Raw genomic sequence first — 19,787 nt, forward strand, 5'->3', positions numbered from 1 at the left:
TGAGGAAGGTCATGCGTTCATGTCGTCGCTCCTCAGCTATGGAGGTCGTGCGTTCGTGTCGTGGAGAGCAGCAGCAGCAGCAGGGGAAGGCTGGCCTCCTAGGGGCTTGGGGAAATGATTGGATCTTATTTACACTAAAAAAAAAAAGAATTCCAGACCTTTGATGCGCTATCTTGGTGTCGTATATAGTATGATATATATATATATATATATATATATATATATATATATATATATATATATATATATATATATATATATATATATATATATATATATATTCCTATGAGTCCACGGGGAAAATGAAACACGAAAAGTTCCCAAGTGCCCTTTCGTGTAAATCACATCATCAGGGGAGACACAAGTGAGAAATATAACAGTCAGTTGATATACATCGAAGAGACGAAGCTAGGACGCCATTTGGTAAACATGTTTACCAAATGTGATTGTTACACGAAAGTGCACTTGGGAACTTTTCGTGTTTCATTTTCCCCGTGGACTCATAGGAATATCTTGATCACGCGCAAAATTGTGATCCTTTCCAATATATATATATATATATATATATATATATATATATATATATATATATATATATATATATATATATATATATACATACAGTGGCTGACGTAGCATTAGGTTCGCCCTACCTGGTACCGCTGTAGGGCTTCGTTACGTTGCTGTGACGGGCGGGACTGCGGTGGTCCGGCCTCACCCAGGCCTGGGTACGACTACGACACCCTCCCCCAGACAGACCACGACAACGACCCTCCTCCCTCCCTCCCTCCCTCCCCGTCACTAATCCCATACGACCCCCTACCCACCCACCCGACTGCGAAAGGTTGCCAGACTATTCATTGAAATTAATTCCTACAGATAATTTTTTTTTCCTTTACGTCACAATCACCGATTAACGATGTATGACATATATTTTTTGTACTCATTTTCTCTCCCTGTTGCGTTGTTTTCCGTGCACTTAGTTCGTTATTTCTGTCTTCGTGTGCGTTACGTGAGGAATTAATTATACGATGATCCAGTATAGCCGGCAGTGGTGATGGCCTCTTTCCCGCCAAAGTCAACGGTTGGCTACCACGTCAGCTCCTGTATACACGACCGGCAGTCGATCTCCATATTAGCGTACGGACAACATCTTATTATTTACGAATTATATCATTTTCATATTCACAAGAGTAAATCAATTTCATGCTTCAAATATTGGTGTATTTTCACATTCTCGTGTTAGTCATTTTCTAATGTACAAGTGTATGTTGTTTTCACATCCACAAGCGTAAATCATTTCAAATTTACAGATGTATGTTAGTTTTGTATTCTTGATTGTAAGCCATTTTCATTTCCGGAACCAGAAGAGACGTATAAATGCTTTCTGTGTTGAGAATCTATACATTGCATTCTTGACAAGGTATATATAGATAGATAGATTGGTAGATATAAGATAAGCGCTATAATGGAACAGATATGGATGTATATCATTTTTCTGTAGAATGTTATCCTTGAGATCCAGTCATTGATGTGTTCCCAAGTCCGTGTTACAATTGCTAATGTTACCCTAGCTTGTGTTGTCCTAATTTTGCCTTAGCCTCTGTTACAACCCTTAATGTATTGCCCTAGCACTTGTTACAACCCCCTAATGTTCCGAAACCTATGTGTACAACCCTTACTATGTTGCCTTAGTTCATGTTACAACCTCTAAGATTGCCCTGGCTTGTGTTACAACCCTTAATATGTTGCCCTTGCCTATGTTACAACCCCTTGATAGGTTGTCTTCGTCCATGTTACAACCCATGATGTTGCTCTAGCCCGTGTTATTACAACCCTGGCCTGCCTCTTCCAGACCTGGACAACGTGACGAGCGCCACCAGCCACACCACGTCCTTCGAGAGCAACACGGACGCCATCGTTGGCGGCGAGACGGGCGTGGGGGCGGGCGTCGGGGCCGGCGAGGGCGAGGGTGTGGAGGCCGAGGTGGAGGAGCAGCAGCAGCAGGTCATCCGCGAAGGAAGCCACGAGGCTGAGGTCGCCCAGACCCCCATCACCCTGCCTTCCTCAGAGGCCAGGCGCACCTCCTACAGGGCCATCCTCGCCAACAGACTCAAGGTGAGACCCCCCCTCACCAACAGACTCAGCACAGCTGCTGACAACACTCCACTCAGCACAGCTGCTGACAACACTCCACTCAGCACAGCTGCTGACATCACGACACTCAGCACAGCTGCTGACATCACGACACTCACCACAGCTGCTGACAACACTGCACTCAGCACAGCTGCGTACAACACTCCACTCAGCACAGCTGCTGACATCACGACACTCAGCACAGCTGCTGACATCACGACACTCACCACAGCTGCTGACAACACGACACTCACCACAGCTGCGTACAACACTCCACTCAGCACAGCTGCTGACATCACGACACTCACCACAGCTGCTGACATCACGACACTCAGCACAGCTGCTGACATCACGACACTCAGCACAACTGCTGACATTACGACACTCAGCACAGCTGTTGACATTACGACACTCAGCACAGCTGCTGACATCACGACACTCAGCACAGCTGTTGACATTACGACACTCAGCACAGCTGCTGACATCACAACACTCAACACAGCTGCTGACATTACGACACTCAGCACAGCTGCTGACATCACGACACTCAGCACAGCTGCTGACAACACGACACTCAGCACAGCTGCTGACAACACGACACTCAGCAGAGCTGCTGACAGCACGACACTCAGCACAGCTGCTGACAACACTCCACTCACCACAGCTGTTGACAACACTGCACTCACCACAGCTGCTGACGACACTCAGCACATCTACTGACAACACACCACTCAGCACAGTTATATTACATCAGGCTACAGGTTAACAGTTCATTTAAATTCGTTGATGATTTCTTCATGATGTCTTCCTAGTACATGTAATCCACACATTAGTAGGTATTATATAAAGCTCAGACACACTACATGTGTATGTAGATAGAGGTCGGGTGGGGGTGGGTATATATATGAATATCCCTCAACTTCAGATTACAAACACGAGGAGTATATCCCTCGTGACTGGGTATATTCCTCTTTCCTCCTCCTCCTCCTCCCTGACTGTGCACGCCCCTGCTTCCACCAATGTCTGTACACTGACGGCATGTCTGTCCCTTACAGCAACTGGACGCGTCAACTCGGCCGCCGCTATCCTCGGAGAACAGCTTCGACTCGGTGGACACCGAGTGTTCGTCCACGACGGACCTGAGCCGGCCCGAGGGCCTCACCACCAGCTTCGACTCCACTACGGACTGCCCCACCGACTCCACCAGCGACACCCACTCCCACCGCCTCCAGCAGATGAAGGCGGACAGCGGCTACAGAAGTCTGGAGGTGAACAACGGTCGTCCTCCCAAGCTGAGCAAGAAGCAGATTCACTTCGTGGAGGACAGCCTGGAGGTCGTGGAGGCCGACCTCGACCGCGACCGAAGTCGAGAGAGACACAGCAGAGACCACGACTCCTTGCTCGACCTTCAGGAAGAGGTGTGCGATCCGCAGAGCAAGAGAGAACGACTGAGAAAAAGTGTGGCGCAGTTTGAGCGACGCTGGGGCAAGTCTCAGGCCAAGAAGCGACGGGAGGCCCTTCGGGAGAAGCATTCGTCCCTCGACGCCGGTCTTGGCGGGTCCTTGGGTAGTGTCGGGGATTCCCTGGAGGGTGACGCAACCACCACGGACGAACTCAGCGGGAAGAGATCCGTTCTCGCGAGGTTCCTCCGCACCCACCGTTACCCAACGGCCCACTACCGCCTCCTTCAACGGGACTACTCCATCGACGAGAAGTCCGACCGTTTGTTCAAGGAGTTCAGTCGTACTGAGGTGCCATTCGAATGGGAGCCAGTTGGTCGGAGAGGTACTCGGCTGTACACAGGGAGGCGCCTCCATCGTCACCTCGATGCCGAGGGATCTCCGAGATCACACCGCCGCAAACTCTCCCCACAGGACTCCATCGAGGAGGAGGACCAGGTGGCGGCGGCGTTGTGGGAAGGCGAGGTGTCGAGACCAGAGTCTCTGGCCGGGTCGATAGGGGGTGAGGACATCCCAGTCTTCGCCGTCGCCGAAGAAGTTGAGTGAGAGATGCCGCCTCCTCCTCCTCCTCCTTCTCCTCCTCCTCCTCTCTTGAGACTCCCCCGCTGGGAACACGAGTGTTTGACTGAAGCACGTGAGTCTTAGTGACCGTTCGTGAATGAAGGCTTAATCCGAAACGTTAATCAAACGAAACAGTACACACACAGTGCCAGGGAAAGAGGCTGGTCGCTGTTTTCACGGAAAGGTCAATGGATCAAGATTAAAATGTAATGACCACACATCCCCCACCCCACCCTCTCTCCCCAGCCTAAAGAGAACGTCCCGCTTGCTGCGACTCTGATATATATAGAGAGAGAGAGTGAGCGAGAAAGAGAGAGAGAGCGAGCGAGCGAGCAGCGCGCACGTGACCATACATCCTCCTCGTATTCTTGAAAGATATAATGGCATATCCTTCTCTTGTGAATCTCGTCGACTAGTCTACTGTCATTAGCTCTTCTTCTGTACCGTAGTAGTGAGTGAGAGTGTGTGTGTGTGTGTGTGAGTGGGTGGAGGAGGAGGAGGAAGAAAAGACAACACTGCGGGAGATCTGGAGAGGCAAAGAAATGTGGTGGGATTGACAAGTGATTCACAGACAAAAGATTGACTCTCATTGTAGCTAGAGAGAGAGAATATCTGTGTAACGCGGAAAAAAGAGAGAAAGAGAGTGAGAAAAAAGATAGTTCTTGATATTCGCGTGCACTTGTTCTGTGCTCAGAAAAAGAGTGAACTTAAAAAGTTATTACCACTACATTCTGAAGCTCGAAGTGTGACTCTCTCAAACACTGTTTGATAGGAAGGTGAAAAAAAAAAAGGAGTGACGAAGTTAATTTAGTATTAACACAAAGGTTTGATAACCGGACACAGAGGCGAGTCCAGGAGACAAGGTTCAGATTGAGTTATATAATGTGTAGGATGAAAGCGAGCGATGCAAGTGTTGCAAAGGACGTAGTGAAAATATGGCAGATTATGTAGTGTGTTTATGAATCTAGAGATGATGTAGCCTTTTGTTGGCGTCGAGGAACAAATCATTAACGATAAGTATCTTTATTACACATAGAAAAAAAAAAGAAGTACTCTACAGGTCCCAAATGTAATTTTAATCTTAATGAATTATGACAAGAAGAACATTACTCGAGAGTACATGTGCTACAAGGAGAGGTTAGAAAAAAAAAATATATATATATATATTTATCCTTTTAAGTAAGGTACAGATGTACTGTGCAATACACATTTGTGATCAATAATAGGGTTAAGAGGCAGTTAATTAAGGGAGAGATTTTTTCACCTATTAGGCCTATTGTAGTGAGATATGGCAGCATAGAAAAACCCACGGCCCAAATATATATATATATATGTCAAGGAATCTTTTAAGCAAGATGAACAGCATCCGTCAATGCCAAAGGATGACTTTCCTTTCTTAGAATTATATTTTAAAGTTCTGTCCTTTTAAAAATTGTGCATTTTTGTATGACTTAACCACAGATGAGATGTTAATTAGTTTTTATAAGACACTTTCATTCAGTCTTCTCTTTTTTTTTTCCCTCTCTCTCTCTCTCTCTCTCTCTCTCTCTCTCTCTCTCTCTCTCTCTCTCTCTCTCTCTCTCTCTCTCTCTCTCTTTCTCCTTGTTAGCCACCTCGAATTAGTGCATCATCATTCACTTGGTCTCAAGCTGTGATTGCTCAAACTCCGCTTCGTCTGCACCTTTGGGTCTTACACACACCACCACCACCACCACCCAGGCTAATACTGTCCTTCGTCGATGGTCGTCCAGAGCTGTGCTGGATGTAGAAGGTACATTTTACTGAACAGTATTCCCTTTGACCGAAGGCTTCTCTTCTCTCATGGCCCACACATCAGCCGTGGTGTGGATCCCGACGGCTCATGATCAAGGATGTGAAGGTCGTGTGTCTGTTCACAACCCTCGGTGCTTCTTATAAAGTAGTGGGGTTACCTGAGAACACGTACAACCACAACACAACACAACACAACACACACACACACACACACACACACACAATATCCGTTGCTGCTGTCTCTTGCGTAAGATCCCACTAGTTAATTGAGGCCTTTATGCTGGAGTTAATTTGTTCTGGTTAAGGAAAGGTTTTTGTCACGTTAAAAAATAGAATTACTCGGTAGCCAGGAGAACACAAGACCCGGCAGAAGAGGGAGGGAGTGCTCCTGGAAAGCTAATGCCTCACGGCTGTGAGAATTCTGCTGTTGCTGTGGGGGGCTCCCCACCGGTGTGAATATGCCGCTGCAGGAGCTGCAAGACCGTGAAACTTTCCGCTGCAGGCAACGTATCGGTGTGGATATTCCTCAGAGGACTTAGAGGCGAATGTGATGCTCGCTCCCCAAGTTAGATAGATAGACATACAGTGGAGCTGTCTTTCTAGGCCGTGCTCAACAATAACCCTGACAGACACGGAACAAAAGACAAGAGATGCGCAGTGGTCTTGGGACACTCTCATTTGTGGTAGTAGTCATGACAACTGAACGCCAAGACATGGAAAGAAGAGGACAAAGTGATGGAAGACGTTCTGGAGAAATCTGTAGGAAGTATTACTTAATAAGGACGTGATATATATATATATATATATATATATATATATATATATATATATATATATATATATATATATACACACATAACTGTGTTTCTCAAGCGATTATATTTAGATCCTTCTCTTCCTTTCGTGTGGTGTGGTTCACAGTGTCACCATACCCCCTTTTTCTCGACCCCCTTCCCACCTCACCCTGGGTATTTTTAAACAGAACAAGTTAGACCACAGTACTCTTAAGATAGGTTCGAAAAGGGCAGGGCTCCATCCACCTCGGCTCCTAGACGCTCCCTCCATCCATACCTGGGCCATAGAACTAGATTTCTACATATATATATATATATATATATATATATATATATATATATATATATATATATATATATACTTTATTTTTTCCCCCCAGCACGTGGATTCGTTACGTTATGATACATTCGGTCACTTGTTTCCTCAAAAAAAAAAATAATTTCAGTCATGCTGGTTGACGTGATTTGATGTCAAATGGAATGATCGAGCCAACTTTTGTGTTTCGTCAGCCCGGGTTGGTGAAGTGAGCGATGCCTGGCAGAGTGAGCGAGTCAGTAGAGCGAGCGTCGCCAACCCAAACGTTTACTCGAGTATTTTCCTTACCTGGTGGAACCCAAACTGGAACTAGGGCAGAGCTTACCCCACCTTAGAGAAGAAGGCAGGCTGGTCGTTCACGTAGTCAGAATCCTGAGGAATTTACGGGTTTTTTCACGCAGCGAACTTGGCGTACCGTCTGGGGGGGTGTTGCTAGGGTGGGAGATGACCGTGGCCATACCGGTGCTCTAGGCTGGCCTCCTCATTATCCTCCCCCTCCTCCATGTAGCGGGTCAGGTCTGTGTCCTTAAGCTTCCCTTCAAGACGCACACCCATGTTACGGTGGTTGTAGCCCCATCATTACTACCCCCCATATTTTTTTTTTCCCTAATGACACGGCAGCACGAGTTATGTAGTGTGCTTAGATCATTCGCTAGTGCCAAACACTCGGGTCCTAGACTTCACCTTTGAAAGGATCTGTACTCTTAGAATGTATAGTTCAGGTGTCCTACTGAACCATTGTGTCTCGCGACTTTCTTATTGAGTTCTGTGAGACGTTGTGAAGTAGATGTCCCGTTCCGGTACCCCGTTGGTGCAGCAGCAGATCGCTGTTACCCATTCTCTCAAGTGTCTTAAAACCTCTCTACGGCCGGGCCCCCAGCGTCCCTTCCTGTGGCACGACCTCGACGGAACCCGTTTTCTGTATTCACTTACTCTTTAAGTATGAACTCGTTTAAGTGTCTCCAGAAGGTACAGATGGTTCCTTAAGCGCTCCTTACCGTATTCATATATATATATATATATATATATATATATATATATATATATATATATATATATATATATATACACACACGCAGCGTTCATATACCAACTACCAACCAGTTGCACATACATGGAGACTCGCCTCCAGGCGGAACTGCCAAGTGTCGCTGTATATGCTTATTAGATCGGGATTCTAACATTAAAAAAAAAAAAAAAAAGACCCTTTAGGTATACCATATGGTCATCTTAATCTAGAGCGTACATGATGCTTGATATTAATTTAATTTTTTTTTTTTGTCCCCATTCACACCAACTCGGTTGAATCGTTCGTAGTGTCCGTCGTTCATTTCGAGATATTTCGACTTTACCAAACCAAAAAGACCCACCACCGCCACCATACTTCATCGTTCACCCCCACAACCACCACCTCTTCCCCTCCGTATGCGTTATTCAACATTTCCTGTGTATGTATTATTCCAGCAGGTGAAAGTATTCTTACCCTCAATATTCTTAAAAGAGTCATTGACGTAAACCTTCAGCAGGATATGTTGGTATACCGCTGCCTACACTATATACACACACAAACACACACATATATATAACCTTCAAAGAGAAACATTTCACGTTTGTTATTTTTCCTCCTTCCACCTCCTTGCTGTTCCTCAGACTGTCTACAGATGGTGGCAGGCAACACTGGAATTCGAGACGCTTGCATGGGCCGGCGACGCTTATAGACGGCATTTTATCACGTTTTCTATTTTACCGTTTTCCAGCCTAGTGTCCTGGTGTGTTTATTTCCAAACTACAAAAGTTACGCTTTGTGTATTTCCAAACTATATGTTACGATGTGTTTATTTACAAACTATATGTTACGCGGTGTTTATATCCAAACTATAAGTTACGCTGTGTTTATATCCAAACTATAAGTTACGCTGTTTCCAAACTATAAGTTAGGTTTTTTCCAAACTATAAGTTACGCTGTGGTTATTTCCAAACTATATGTTACGTGTTTATTTCTAAACTATATGTTACGTTTTGTTTATATCCAAACTATATGTTACGCTGCGTTTATTTCCAAACTCCATGTTACCCTGTGGCTATTTCCAGACTATAAGTTACGCTGTTTATTTCCAAACTAAAAGTTACGTTGGAGAGTAGATAACTTTATTATTATTATCATTATTGTTATTTAAATCGGTGCTTAAGTTTCGATTTCTAGAACAATGAGATGCATAATTGATCCATATCTCAGAGCAAGCAATAATTGTTTATATCAGTTCGACTATTTTTATTCATTCTTATCAGCTGGCCAGGCAGGATGGTTGCAATTAGAAAAGATTTTGCAAGGGCCTCTGTAATATTAGAAAAGATAATGCGCGTTCATAAGACGGTGAATTACGAATGGTCGTGTAGCAATGATGATATCTTTGTGAGGTAACAGGAGTGAAAAGCTTGCTTGTCTGTGGTGCTGTAAGGAAACGTTCGTATGTCAAAACATCTTTCATTATTTTTTTTCTTTCTCGTTTTCTTTAACAAGTTCCTTTTCGAGCGAAAAAAAAATTCACAAAGTGCCGAATATTGCTATTAACTAATTACGATACGTCATTTCGTATCTCGGGAATGTAAAGAAAAAAGAAATTATTGTACATCGCTTAGTGCTTCGTGAAGTATTTCTTTTTAGCTTACACGAGAACATGAAACAGGACAAATGTTTTAGCCCAACCGAGAAAGCTTTTTTAACTTCGTGGAAAGTCTTGTCTCGTGTGAGGAGGCGCGGACCATCCCACATTTCACCTCCCCCAATGTACTAACCTATACGTGCCAAAAAGATACCGGGTCTCAGAACTTCCTCCTGAGCACATACATTGACGTGCCAGACCTTTGTTTTATTTTTTTGTTTACTATATTTTCTTTCCCCATTCCCGTGTGTTTCCCATCATTTCCCTCCCCGAATAGAAAACTAGTTATCAACCAATCTGTAAAATCCTCACCATGCATGGAAAAAGTCCAAAACCCTCGGCTTTAGCAGGTGTTATAAGCAGATATTCTTATACTGATATATATATATATATATATATATATATATATATATATATATATATATATATATATATATATATTTATATATTATTATATGTATATATATATATATATATATATATATATATATATATATACTGTATATAATTATATAGTAACACTTCTACTTTCAAAACGTAGATCACAAATACATTATTGCTCTCTCGTTTTCTATCATCCCAGGCGCCGGAGCAACGGTCAAGTGCGATTGGAGGCGGAGCGTTAACGGGGCGTAAGAGAGTGCATACTTCCCTCATACTTTTTATCATTAGTTAGTCGTTCAGTCGAGAACACTGAAATTCAGTGTCCTCATGTGGAAGTGCACGTCCGGGACTCCCGCTCTGTACCCTCCTGAGCCGATGGGCAAGCTCGAAGCTTTGGGCTGAGGAGAAAACGTATCTAAGAATAAAACTTGTAAAATATTAATCATGTCTTTCATCATAAGTTATTATACAGGTAAATACAGTGAAGAGACTAGTCACACTCTTATTGTAAAGAGGCTGGAGTAGTGTAGTTGTCAACCCTCACCAATAAAACGCCTTATGACTTTCATCTATTATACATATACATATATATATATTATATAAAATAAAAGGTCTTTCTCGTAGACTCTTCTACATAACTTTATCATTGAATAGCGAGTCTCTGTGAGACGCTCTGTCTAAGTCTACTTCCTTCACACATCTGCTCGCACAGTTTATTCTCTACCAATCAGTTATCATCTAAGATTTATTTATTGGAGATTTGATATTTTTTTTTCCTTTCATTTTGTAAGTTTATTCTGTACTCCCTCGCGTTGTTGCTGAGTTTTTTTTTAATAACCTCAACAGCAACTTTTTTTTTTTGTGTGTGTGTGTCATTTTTCCCGTTTCAAACGTTATCTCCCAAACCTGGGTTTCACGAAAGTGGATCATTTTGTTTTTGCTTCAAAGAGACAAAAAGTAGAATTGTTTGGTAATCCACCTTTCTGAAGTTTCCGTTTCAACTTAATGATTTGCCTGTCCGTGTCCTTCCCTGAAACCCCCCACCCCCCCTCCCCCCATGTTTTTAGATAAGAATATCACCTGTAATAATGTATTTCATCCAGAAAGTTTTTATTACACTGTTCTTAGTAGATACTGAAGATGAGAAATATTATATACAATCAAACAACCTATATCTAGAAGGGGTTCCAGGGACGACAAGTGTCTTACAGTCAGTGGTGATAATAGCGGACGTTCAGGTGAGAGTGACTTGAACCCCGACCTTACAAACTGATGTGTGTAAGCCCTGTCTTACCCCGAACCATGTATTTCTCCTGCCTTGATTGTTGAATTACCTTGTTAATACCTTGGAGCAAATGTTTATATATATAGATTTATAGTAAATTAATTCTCAAATGACATTGTATTTAGTTAAATTACCGGATGTGAACGAGATAAAGTGCAACACGCGGTTTAACAAAGTGTTCATAAACCCCGTTTGGATCAGAAGCGAACGTCTCGTTGCATTTTGTCCTTCCCGTGTGTGTGTGTGTGTGTGTGTGTGGTGCGGGCCGCTGGAGACCAGCTGACTTCGTGGAGGTTGGGGCGGTGCTACTCCCACTGTCTTCAACGATTATAACTGCTCGACCAGTTGTACCACCTCGAGTTGTTATTTGATATTAACTTCTTTCCAACCACGGTTGTGTTCCCCTTTTGTGAAGCTCATTATCTGTCATCTTGAGATGAATATTTTGTGAGCAGTTCATTATATATAATCTTGAGATGAATATTTTGTGAGTACATAAATTCTTTAGTTAATTTGGTCGTCTGACAACACTGTAATATTTCTATTTTTCAATTTTCTTATTAGTGCTTGAACATATATTTCCTACCTCAGAGAGTGTTTGTTAAGAGTTAACGTTAAATGTCGGCAATCAAATTGTAAATCGTTTATATTTTCTATTGTACTAATGTTGTGCCGCCAAGAGGGCTGAGCCCCTATTATTTTATAATATTCGAGGTTATCCATTACAGTGATCGGTTTTGGTTGGCAGAGCAACATCTCCAGCGAGTCCGTTTTGGTTGTGGTCTGTCTGTCTGTCTGTCCGCGTGTATGTGTGTGTGTGTGTGTGAAGCGTGACAATACATACAAATATGCATTCACCGAATGGCGTTGTGTACGTGTGGTTGTACTGGTGAATGTTGATACGCATGTGTATGTATCCACTATATCATACTATGACGTGTCTACGTCTAGCAGTGATACATATGTATCTAATGAACATAAAGTTTGTTCAGTGAATGGGGATATATATATATATATATATATATATATATATATATATATATATATATATATATATATATATATATATTGTATGATATGAATATATGTTCACTGTATAGTGAAACCCATAGATGAGTATTAAGTTGATGATACAGATGTGTATTTATTAAGTAGTTCGAGTGTTGATACACAATGTCATGTATCAATTGATTGATTTTCTACATATGTAAACACGGAATGGTGATATGCATAAATGTTTATATACATATTACGTGTATTTATTTTCATTAAAGTTCACTAGTGTAAACTGAACAGTTATTATCTGGCTCATATCTCGCATTTCCACTATCCACCACATTAACCTGATACTCGTCATTCTTCTCAAACCCCAGACTCTTAAATGGCGAACTTCAGAAGTTTGCACTTTGGTCGTACCTTTCTTCAGAAGTTCAATCTCCTGAAGTTCGGACTCTCTCCAAGTTCGTACCACTGAAGTTTGTACTTTGGTTTCTTCTGCACTCCCCCAAATTCAGATTTCCAAAGTTTAATGAACTGAAAGTTCATACTTCAGAATTTCTCACTCCCGAAGTTCCTTTCCCACTCATATCTGAAAACTATGTGGAATAAACCCAACCGTTGAATATATGGTTGTTTAATTTCTTCCTGTGTGTGTGTGTCTTAGGAATCCTATTGGGTGACTTCAATTTTCTTTTTTGTGAACAGCCATTCTCTTCGATAATTACCTAAGCAAGATGATTCTTATTTTTAAAAGTAGGTGATATTAAGTGTAGTTTTATGTTCTTTTTGATCTGGTAAAGTTTGGCCTTGGTATTGAGGAGTTTGATTTTTGTCTTTTATATATAAAACAAGATCATAACGCAGGATCCAGGAAGGTTCAGGACTTGCTTGTGCTTGACGTCATGTCATTGGGAATTGGAATTAACCCACTCGCTATATGACATTAGGACACTCAACCAAGAAGAACATATGGTTGTATTTGATGGCTATGAAGAGCTAAAGGTCACTGAGCCATAGTCCATACCATACGTCAGTCACACTAACTCAGGAAAAGAATATATATATATACTACCATAAGGTTGGCTTGTCACTATGTGTTCTAATAACAGGGTCGCGTCTGCTTAACGCTGAGTGCCAGTCGTACGATAACCCCTGTACGGGCTTGGGGGGGGGATCTACCACAACTTCTTATGTTATTTACGGAAGAAGATGCCTCTCTGTAATTATTTTTGGACTAAAAATAATGTTCTCTTGACACTATTAATACCTTGATATCCATAAGATCCCAAGACCTCATAGTAGTATGTCACACAGCGCAGACTCTCCTGGACAAATGAAACGACAATTCATACAAAAAAAAAAAATCTCATGATTTTCAGTTCGGCATCAGTTGACCAAAACCATCCAGCACGTGTGGATGTGCCTCAAGAAGTTTTATTTTGCTAAGTGTTTCATCAGTGTCTAACTAGACTCGCTACACCCCATTGCACCTCATATCTATTGTACTTCGTGCGCGGAAGATCACGGAATCCATTTCGTCCGCCTTTCTCAAGACAAGATGCAGTTTTGCATGACGGACCGACACATGGGAAGACCTCCTCCTCCTCTTGCAGCGGCCAAGATGTCCGTCAAGTCGTGAGTGTTAAATAAGTAGTTTAGAACTGTCGAATAGGCTCAGGAGACCTCTAACAATGTCAGGGATGAGAGACAAGTCGTGAGTATTACTTAAATAAGTATTTTAGAAATGTTGACTAGGCTCAGGGGGTTTAAACCATCAGTAACCTGGAGAAAATTTGAAGTATTGTATCGTGGCCGGACCATCGGACTTCGTGCAAAAAAATAAGACTTGGGCAGACGTTTTTGACTTGTTTGCGCAGCGGATTACATACAAGGGACTTTAGATTTGCGTTCATGTAATGCATATGTAGTTATATTCCTGTTTCAGTAATTTGCTCAGTGAATCTGCGAGTGATAGGTTGTGCGCATGCGTAAGAAAATGATTTATAATGTACAAGAAATTACAACGGTAATTTTTTTATGGCTAGGCTAACGAGGAATGATTCTCGAAGACGTAGAATTTTTTATCTTGACAAAGATTCACTGATGAAAATCGACAAGGGCTCAGGAGAAAATGGTAGGTTGGTTAACTGAATAGTATTTATGAAGTATTGTTTTAACCATTCCATTAATTTTACTATGGACCTCATGGAGGTCGGAGACTTACAAAATACTTTTCTGCTAACCTTTACTTATTGAAAACGGGTTGTTTTGGCAAGCATTTAATGAATACTTTCAGTGAAGAAAGTAGACACGTTTTGGATTTGATGTTATAGAAGTTGGCTTTCACATGGTACAGGTAAATCTGAAATTTCATTCTAGAATATTCATAAAGTATACCAGTGTCTTGGAAGCCACATTTTCGTCAGCGCTGACATCGTCTTAGTGGAAGATGGCTGGCTGTGTCACTTTTGTTGCATTTTGGTAGATTTTATCGCGGTTTCAAACGGTGACGAGTGCTGAACATAAGCTTAGTAAAGCACTGGCGTTTCAACCCCTCATATTAAGGGGTATTCCATAGCCTATTATATAGCTTCCTGGATAAGGTAAGATGAGCCTAGTGTTTATACAAGGAAATCATGAGGTGTAGGAAGATAAATTCATGTACTATCTATAACTTCTTAAGTAGTTGGTGTTAAATTTTCCCGAGTATTTAACACAGGGAATCGGTAGTTTAGTTTGTTTCGCTCGCTGAAGATTTTCCTTTTGTGATCATGACATGATATCGGTACTTTACTATTTCAAACTTAACTCTAAGTTTAGGTAAACCTGTTTCCTTTTTCATTCGTTTCAACCCATCATTTTCGTCTTCCAAAACCTGCCTCGTAGATTACATATTTTAAAAATCACTAGCATTATGCCTGTTAGTTTAGATAACAAGTTAATAACACTCAGGAAGGATTTTTGTAATTTATAATCACTTACATGCACCGTAACATTCCAAGGCACACACATGTACCCAGCAGAGGGAGCAAGTGCACCGCCAGTTGGTCTAGGTGGCACTAAAGACCAATAGGAAGGTAGCACTTGCTTCAGGAAGCCAGGGAGTTCTCTGAATGGTCAGGTGGCAGCTGTGACGAGACCAACCCCTCAGAGGACTGACTGGCCTTGCTGGGGAGATCAGTACTGCACGAACTGTGCTTGAGGGTGTGTCATCCCTGGAGGCGGTGTCTCACAGAGCACCCATACTTCATCCAGGCTAGGCTGGAGATGATACCAGCTCAGAAACATGTAGCTGACAGTCACCTGCAGACCGAAAGTGTAGTAGTATCGACTTCCACATTTAGTTGTAGGTAATAACCGGTGCACTGTGACAGGAGACTAACTGCCGCCTCGCTCAGGGAAACAGCAACCATACACACAAAAAAGAAAAACATTCCTCTTGCCTGTGTAACGTAGGAAGAAGTACATTCATGTTTTGTTAAGTCTTCGGGAGTCTTGTACCTCCAGTAGGGAGAAACCTTATTCAAATCATTGCACAACCATCTAAAAGCTTAATCGTCAGTCTTGTGTTCGTAGGTCAGGTAGGCAGGGAAGGCTGTAACCAGAATTCGTGAGTTTCGTCATTGTTAGTGACACGACCTGGGGAAAATGGTTGAAACCCCAACTCCGGGAAGCTTCTACATCTGATTCATTCCCGCGTACTGAGTCACCGAGCAACGTAGTGGTGAGGGGCGTGGTCTTGTGTTTGGGAACATGCGTTTCAATTTTTGGTTGTGTTTGCTATTAAATTGATTCACACGATAACAGACTTCACCACGCACTGCGCCGGCGGGGGATACAAGCCTAACTTGTATTAGGATGGACGTGTGAATTGGTCCATGACTTGTGGAATATCTCGGTTGAACATCAGACCGTCATGATCAGCTTGTCGCTCGTGAGAGATGAAAGTGAATTTACATTTACTGTGTTGGACGAAATTATGATGTCATAGACATATGATGATCATTTCCTACTTGTCAACAGCAACACGCGTCGTCTTGCTCCTCAGTCATTGTGTATATTCCGGGACAGAATACTTGAACTTTCATTCTTGGTGTTACAAAATGTTCATCTGACACGCAGACACTTCGTGTGTTGCCACCACTCACAAACACAAGACTAACTGTCGTAAGGGGTGTGGACTGGTCAAGGGAAGCAACAGTCATGCAAAAAGATAGCAGGGCGTCAATAAGATGACAGAACTAAAGCTTCACTGTCATGCACACATGGACATCATGAGTGTTGATGAGATCGCCAGAGGCGGCTTGAGGTTGGCAGCCGAGCGAGCAGCGCGTAACCGCCAGAGGCGGCTCGAGGTTGGCGGCCGAGCGAGCAGCGCGTAGCCAACAACACGCACAGACGAGGCTTGCCCCGCCCGCAGCAGGGGTCCAGTCTGCGTGGTGTTGAGGTCACTGGAAAAAGGAGTCCCGGGAGAGACCGATGGTGGGTAGTGTGACCTGTGGCCCCTCCCTTGACCCCAGAGTGTACTCAGAAGAGGTGTGGCTCTCCTGCCTCGCAGGTTGCGGTCCAGATGTGGAGTGAGGATGGTAGGGGGGGACGGTGGTGGTGTGTCCGGGCTTGTAGGCTTTGGTGGCCACCCCGTCCCAGGTGCACTGAAATGGAAAATTAATCATCGGTATTTGTAGACGTCCAACGAAAGGTTGAAGAAAACTGTAGATCTTACACTTAGTTCGTTTCCGTTATTCCATGTGGCGTGGTAAGTTTCTCGTATGTGACACACACACTTGGTCCCCGTCACAAAACACACACCTCGGGGTTGATGATCTAGTTTCTTGACGCTGGCCTCTGGTCGCTCCTCCATCAACCGACTGTTTATCCTGGTACGTGTGTGGTTACTTGATTGAGAATACTTTTGTGTGTGTGTGTCAGGTGAAGAGAGAGTTTTATAATTGTAGGGACGCATATGTGTGTGTGAGTGGGAAGAGTGTAATGTGGCTGGTGTGAATACGTGTGTGTGTGTGTGTGTGTGTCAGGCGACGAGAGAGTTTTATAATTGTACGGACGCATGTGTGTGTGTGTGTGTGTGTCTGTGTGTGTGGGGAGAGTGTAATGTGGCTGGTGTGACTCTGGTGGTCTGGGCAACACTGCAGGTGTGCCTGGCAGCCTCCGGTATATATGTGTCCGGCGGCAGGGTGGAGGCGGAGCTACGGGTGTGGCCATCTTGGCTCACCTCACTGCCTTATTCTCGTCATCGTACTCATGATGCTTCAGCCACTACATGGCACTGTTTTTTTGGTTTTTTTTTTGTTAAGTATTCTGGAATGTTTTTATTTCATGCTTGCCGTTTCCCGCGTTAGCGAGGGAACGACAGAAAACATGAAGAAAGGCCACATCCGCTCACATGCTTCTAAATATGTACATATATACACAGACATGTGCATATATACACTGTGACCTATTGCAGTACACACACACACACACACACACACACACACACACGATTGCCACCCCCTGCGTCAGCGAGGAAGCGCCAGGAAACAGACGAAGAAAGGCCACGTCCGCTCACAATCATTCTTTAGCTGTCATGTGTAATGCAACGAAACTACAGTTTCCTATCCACATCCAGGCCCCACAGACCTGTCCATGGTTTACCCCGGACGTTTCACATGCCCTGGTTCAGTCCATTCACGGCACGTCTACCCCAGTATACCACATCGTTCCAATTATCTCTCCGTGCACGCCTTTCACCTTCCAGCATGTTCAGGCCCGATAGCTCAAAATCTTATTCACTCCATCCTTCCACTTGCAATTTGTTTTCCTTGTTCCCTCCACCTCTGACACATATATCCTCTTTGTCAATCTTTCCTCGCTCATTCTCCCCATATGTCCAAACCATTTCAACACGCCCTCTTCTGCCTTCTCAACCACACTCTTTTTATTTCCACACATCTCTCTTACCCTTATATTACTTACTCGATCAAACCACCTCACACCACATATTGTCCTGAGCCCTCCTCCGCACAACCTTATCTATAGCCCATGCCTCGCAACCATATGATAATGTAAGAACTACTATCTCTTCAAGCATATCCATCTTCGCCTTGCATATAACATTCGACAGAACCTTCCCTCCTTCCTACACCATTTGACTTGCTTCCGCTTGTATGGTTCCATTCGCTGCCTTGTCCACTCCCAGGTATCTAAAAGACTTCACTTCCTCCAGTTTTTCTCCACATATTGTGGTAGCATGACAGAGATGCGTGTCGTCTACCTGTTAATAACAGGGGTTAAAAGTGCATCATTCGTAAAAGAACAGGACGATAAATGGGATCCAATACTCCTACTAATGATATAGAACTGGTATTACTCCTGGGTCATCTATTGCTCTGATATAAAGTGGGAAGTATTAAGCCAGGGCCATCTGTTGCTCTGATATAAAGTGGGAAGTATTAAGCCAGAGCCATCTGTTGCTCTGATATAAAGTGGGAAGTATTAAGCCAGAGCCATCTGTTGCTCTGATATAAAGTGGGAAGTATTAAGCCAGAGCCATCTGTTGCTCTGATATAAAGTGGGAAGTATTAAGCCAGGGCCATCTGTTGCTCTGATATAAAGTGGGAAGTATTAAGCCAGGGCCATCTGTTGCTCTGATATAAAGTGGGAAGTATTAAGCCAGAGCCATCTGTTGCTCTGATATAAAGTGGGAAGTATTAAGCCAGAGCCATCTGTTGCTCTAATATAAAATGGGAAGTATTAAGCCAGAGCCATCTGTTGCTCTGATATAAAGTGGGAAGTGTAACTCCAGGGTCAACAGTCATCCTAACTTCACCTGCAAGTCTTGGATCAGTCCCTCTTGCGACGTTATGGCGAACCATTTCAGGCACGTGTCGTAAAACTGCGAATCGTGAGAGATGCGTCCCAACTCTCTCGTGGCACTGTACAACCTGCCTGGCACCAGCCGTGTTGGCACCAACCATGAATGACCTACTGTCATCGTGCTCTCCTCCTCCCAGTGTCACACGTCTATGATAGTGCCACCCTCCTCCCATCACCACCCTCCAACCAGTGTCACCCTCCTCCCAGTGTCACACTCCTATAATAGTGCCACCCTCCCATCACCACCCTCCAACCAGTGTCATCCTCCTCCCATCATCACCCTCCAGCTAGTGCCACCCTTCTCCCAGTGCCACTCTCTTGCCTAGTGTCACCTTCCTTCCTGTGTGACTCTCCTCCCATTGTCATCAGGTATCCTGTTTGCTCTTCTTCCCCCATGCTCCTCCCATTACCCAAGCTCTCAAATTTCCCTTTTAAGACATCCAGACTAAACGTGCAGCAGACGTGTTCCGTGACGTCGCACGTTGCGTCTATGTCCACGACGAGTTCGTTGCGCCTTTGCCTCGTAGGCACCTCTCGTGCACA

General features: G+C 43.5%; 2 protein-coding genes and 1 long non-coding RNA gene across 9 annotated transcripts in view; 2 read left to right on the plus strand and 1 right to left on the minus strand.

The window, feature by feature from the left end:
- LOC139750209 (uncharacterized) overlaps positions 1-12,996 on the plus strand; it is a 249,849-nt gene extending 236,853 nt beyond the window's left edge. For all 7 annotated transcript variants that reach the window (XM_071664668.1, XM_071664666.1, XM_071664672.1 and 4 more), the window contains exons 10-11: positions 1,856-2,118; positions 3,192-12,996. In XM_071664668.1, the coding sequence (XP_071520769.1) occupies positions 1,856-2,118; positions 3,192-4,142 (1,214 nt within the window). In that variant the 3' untranslated portion in view covers positions 4,143-12,996. The remainder of the gene's footprint in view (positions 1-1,855; positions 2,119-3,191) is intronic.
- Positions 12,997-13,759: 763 nt separating this feature from the next.
- Positions 13,760-19,787, plus strand: part of LOC139750211 (protein SHQ1 homolog) — a 116,414-nt gene continuing 110,386 nt past the window's right edge. Inside the window, exon 1 of the mRNA XM_071664675.1 lies at positions 13,760-14,006. The gene's annotated coding sequence lies outside the window, so the exon portion shown is untranslated. The remainder of the gene's footprint in view (positions 14,007-19,787) is intronic.
- LOC139750213 (uncharacterized) lies at positions 15,327-17,991 on the minus strand. The gene is made up of 2 exons (XR_011713104.1): positions 17,181-17,991; positions 15,327-17,023 (listed from the first exon to the last, which is right to left on the minus strand). It is a non-coding gene; the product is annotated as an uncharacterized lncRNA (long non-coding RNA).

Source organism: Panulirus ornatus, chromosome 9, assembly GCF_036320965.1.
Source record: "Panulirus ornatus isolate Po-2019 chromosome 9, ASM3632096v1, whole genome shotgun sequence".
NCBI classification, from domain to species: Eukaryota; Metazoa; Arthropoda; class Malacostraca; order Decapoda; family Palinuridae; genus Panulirus; species Panulirus ornatus.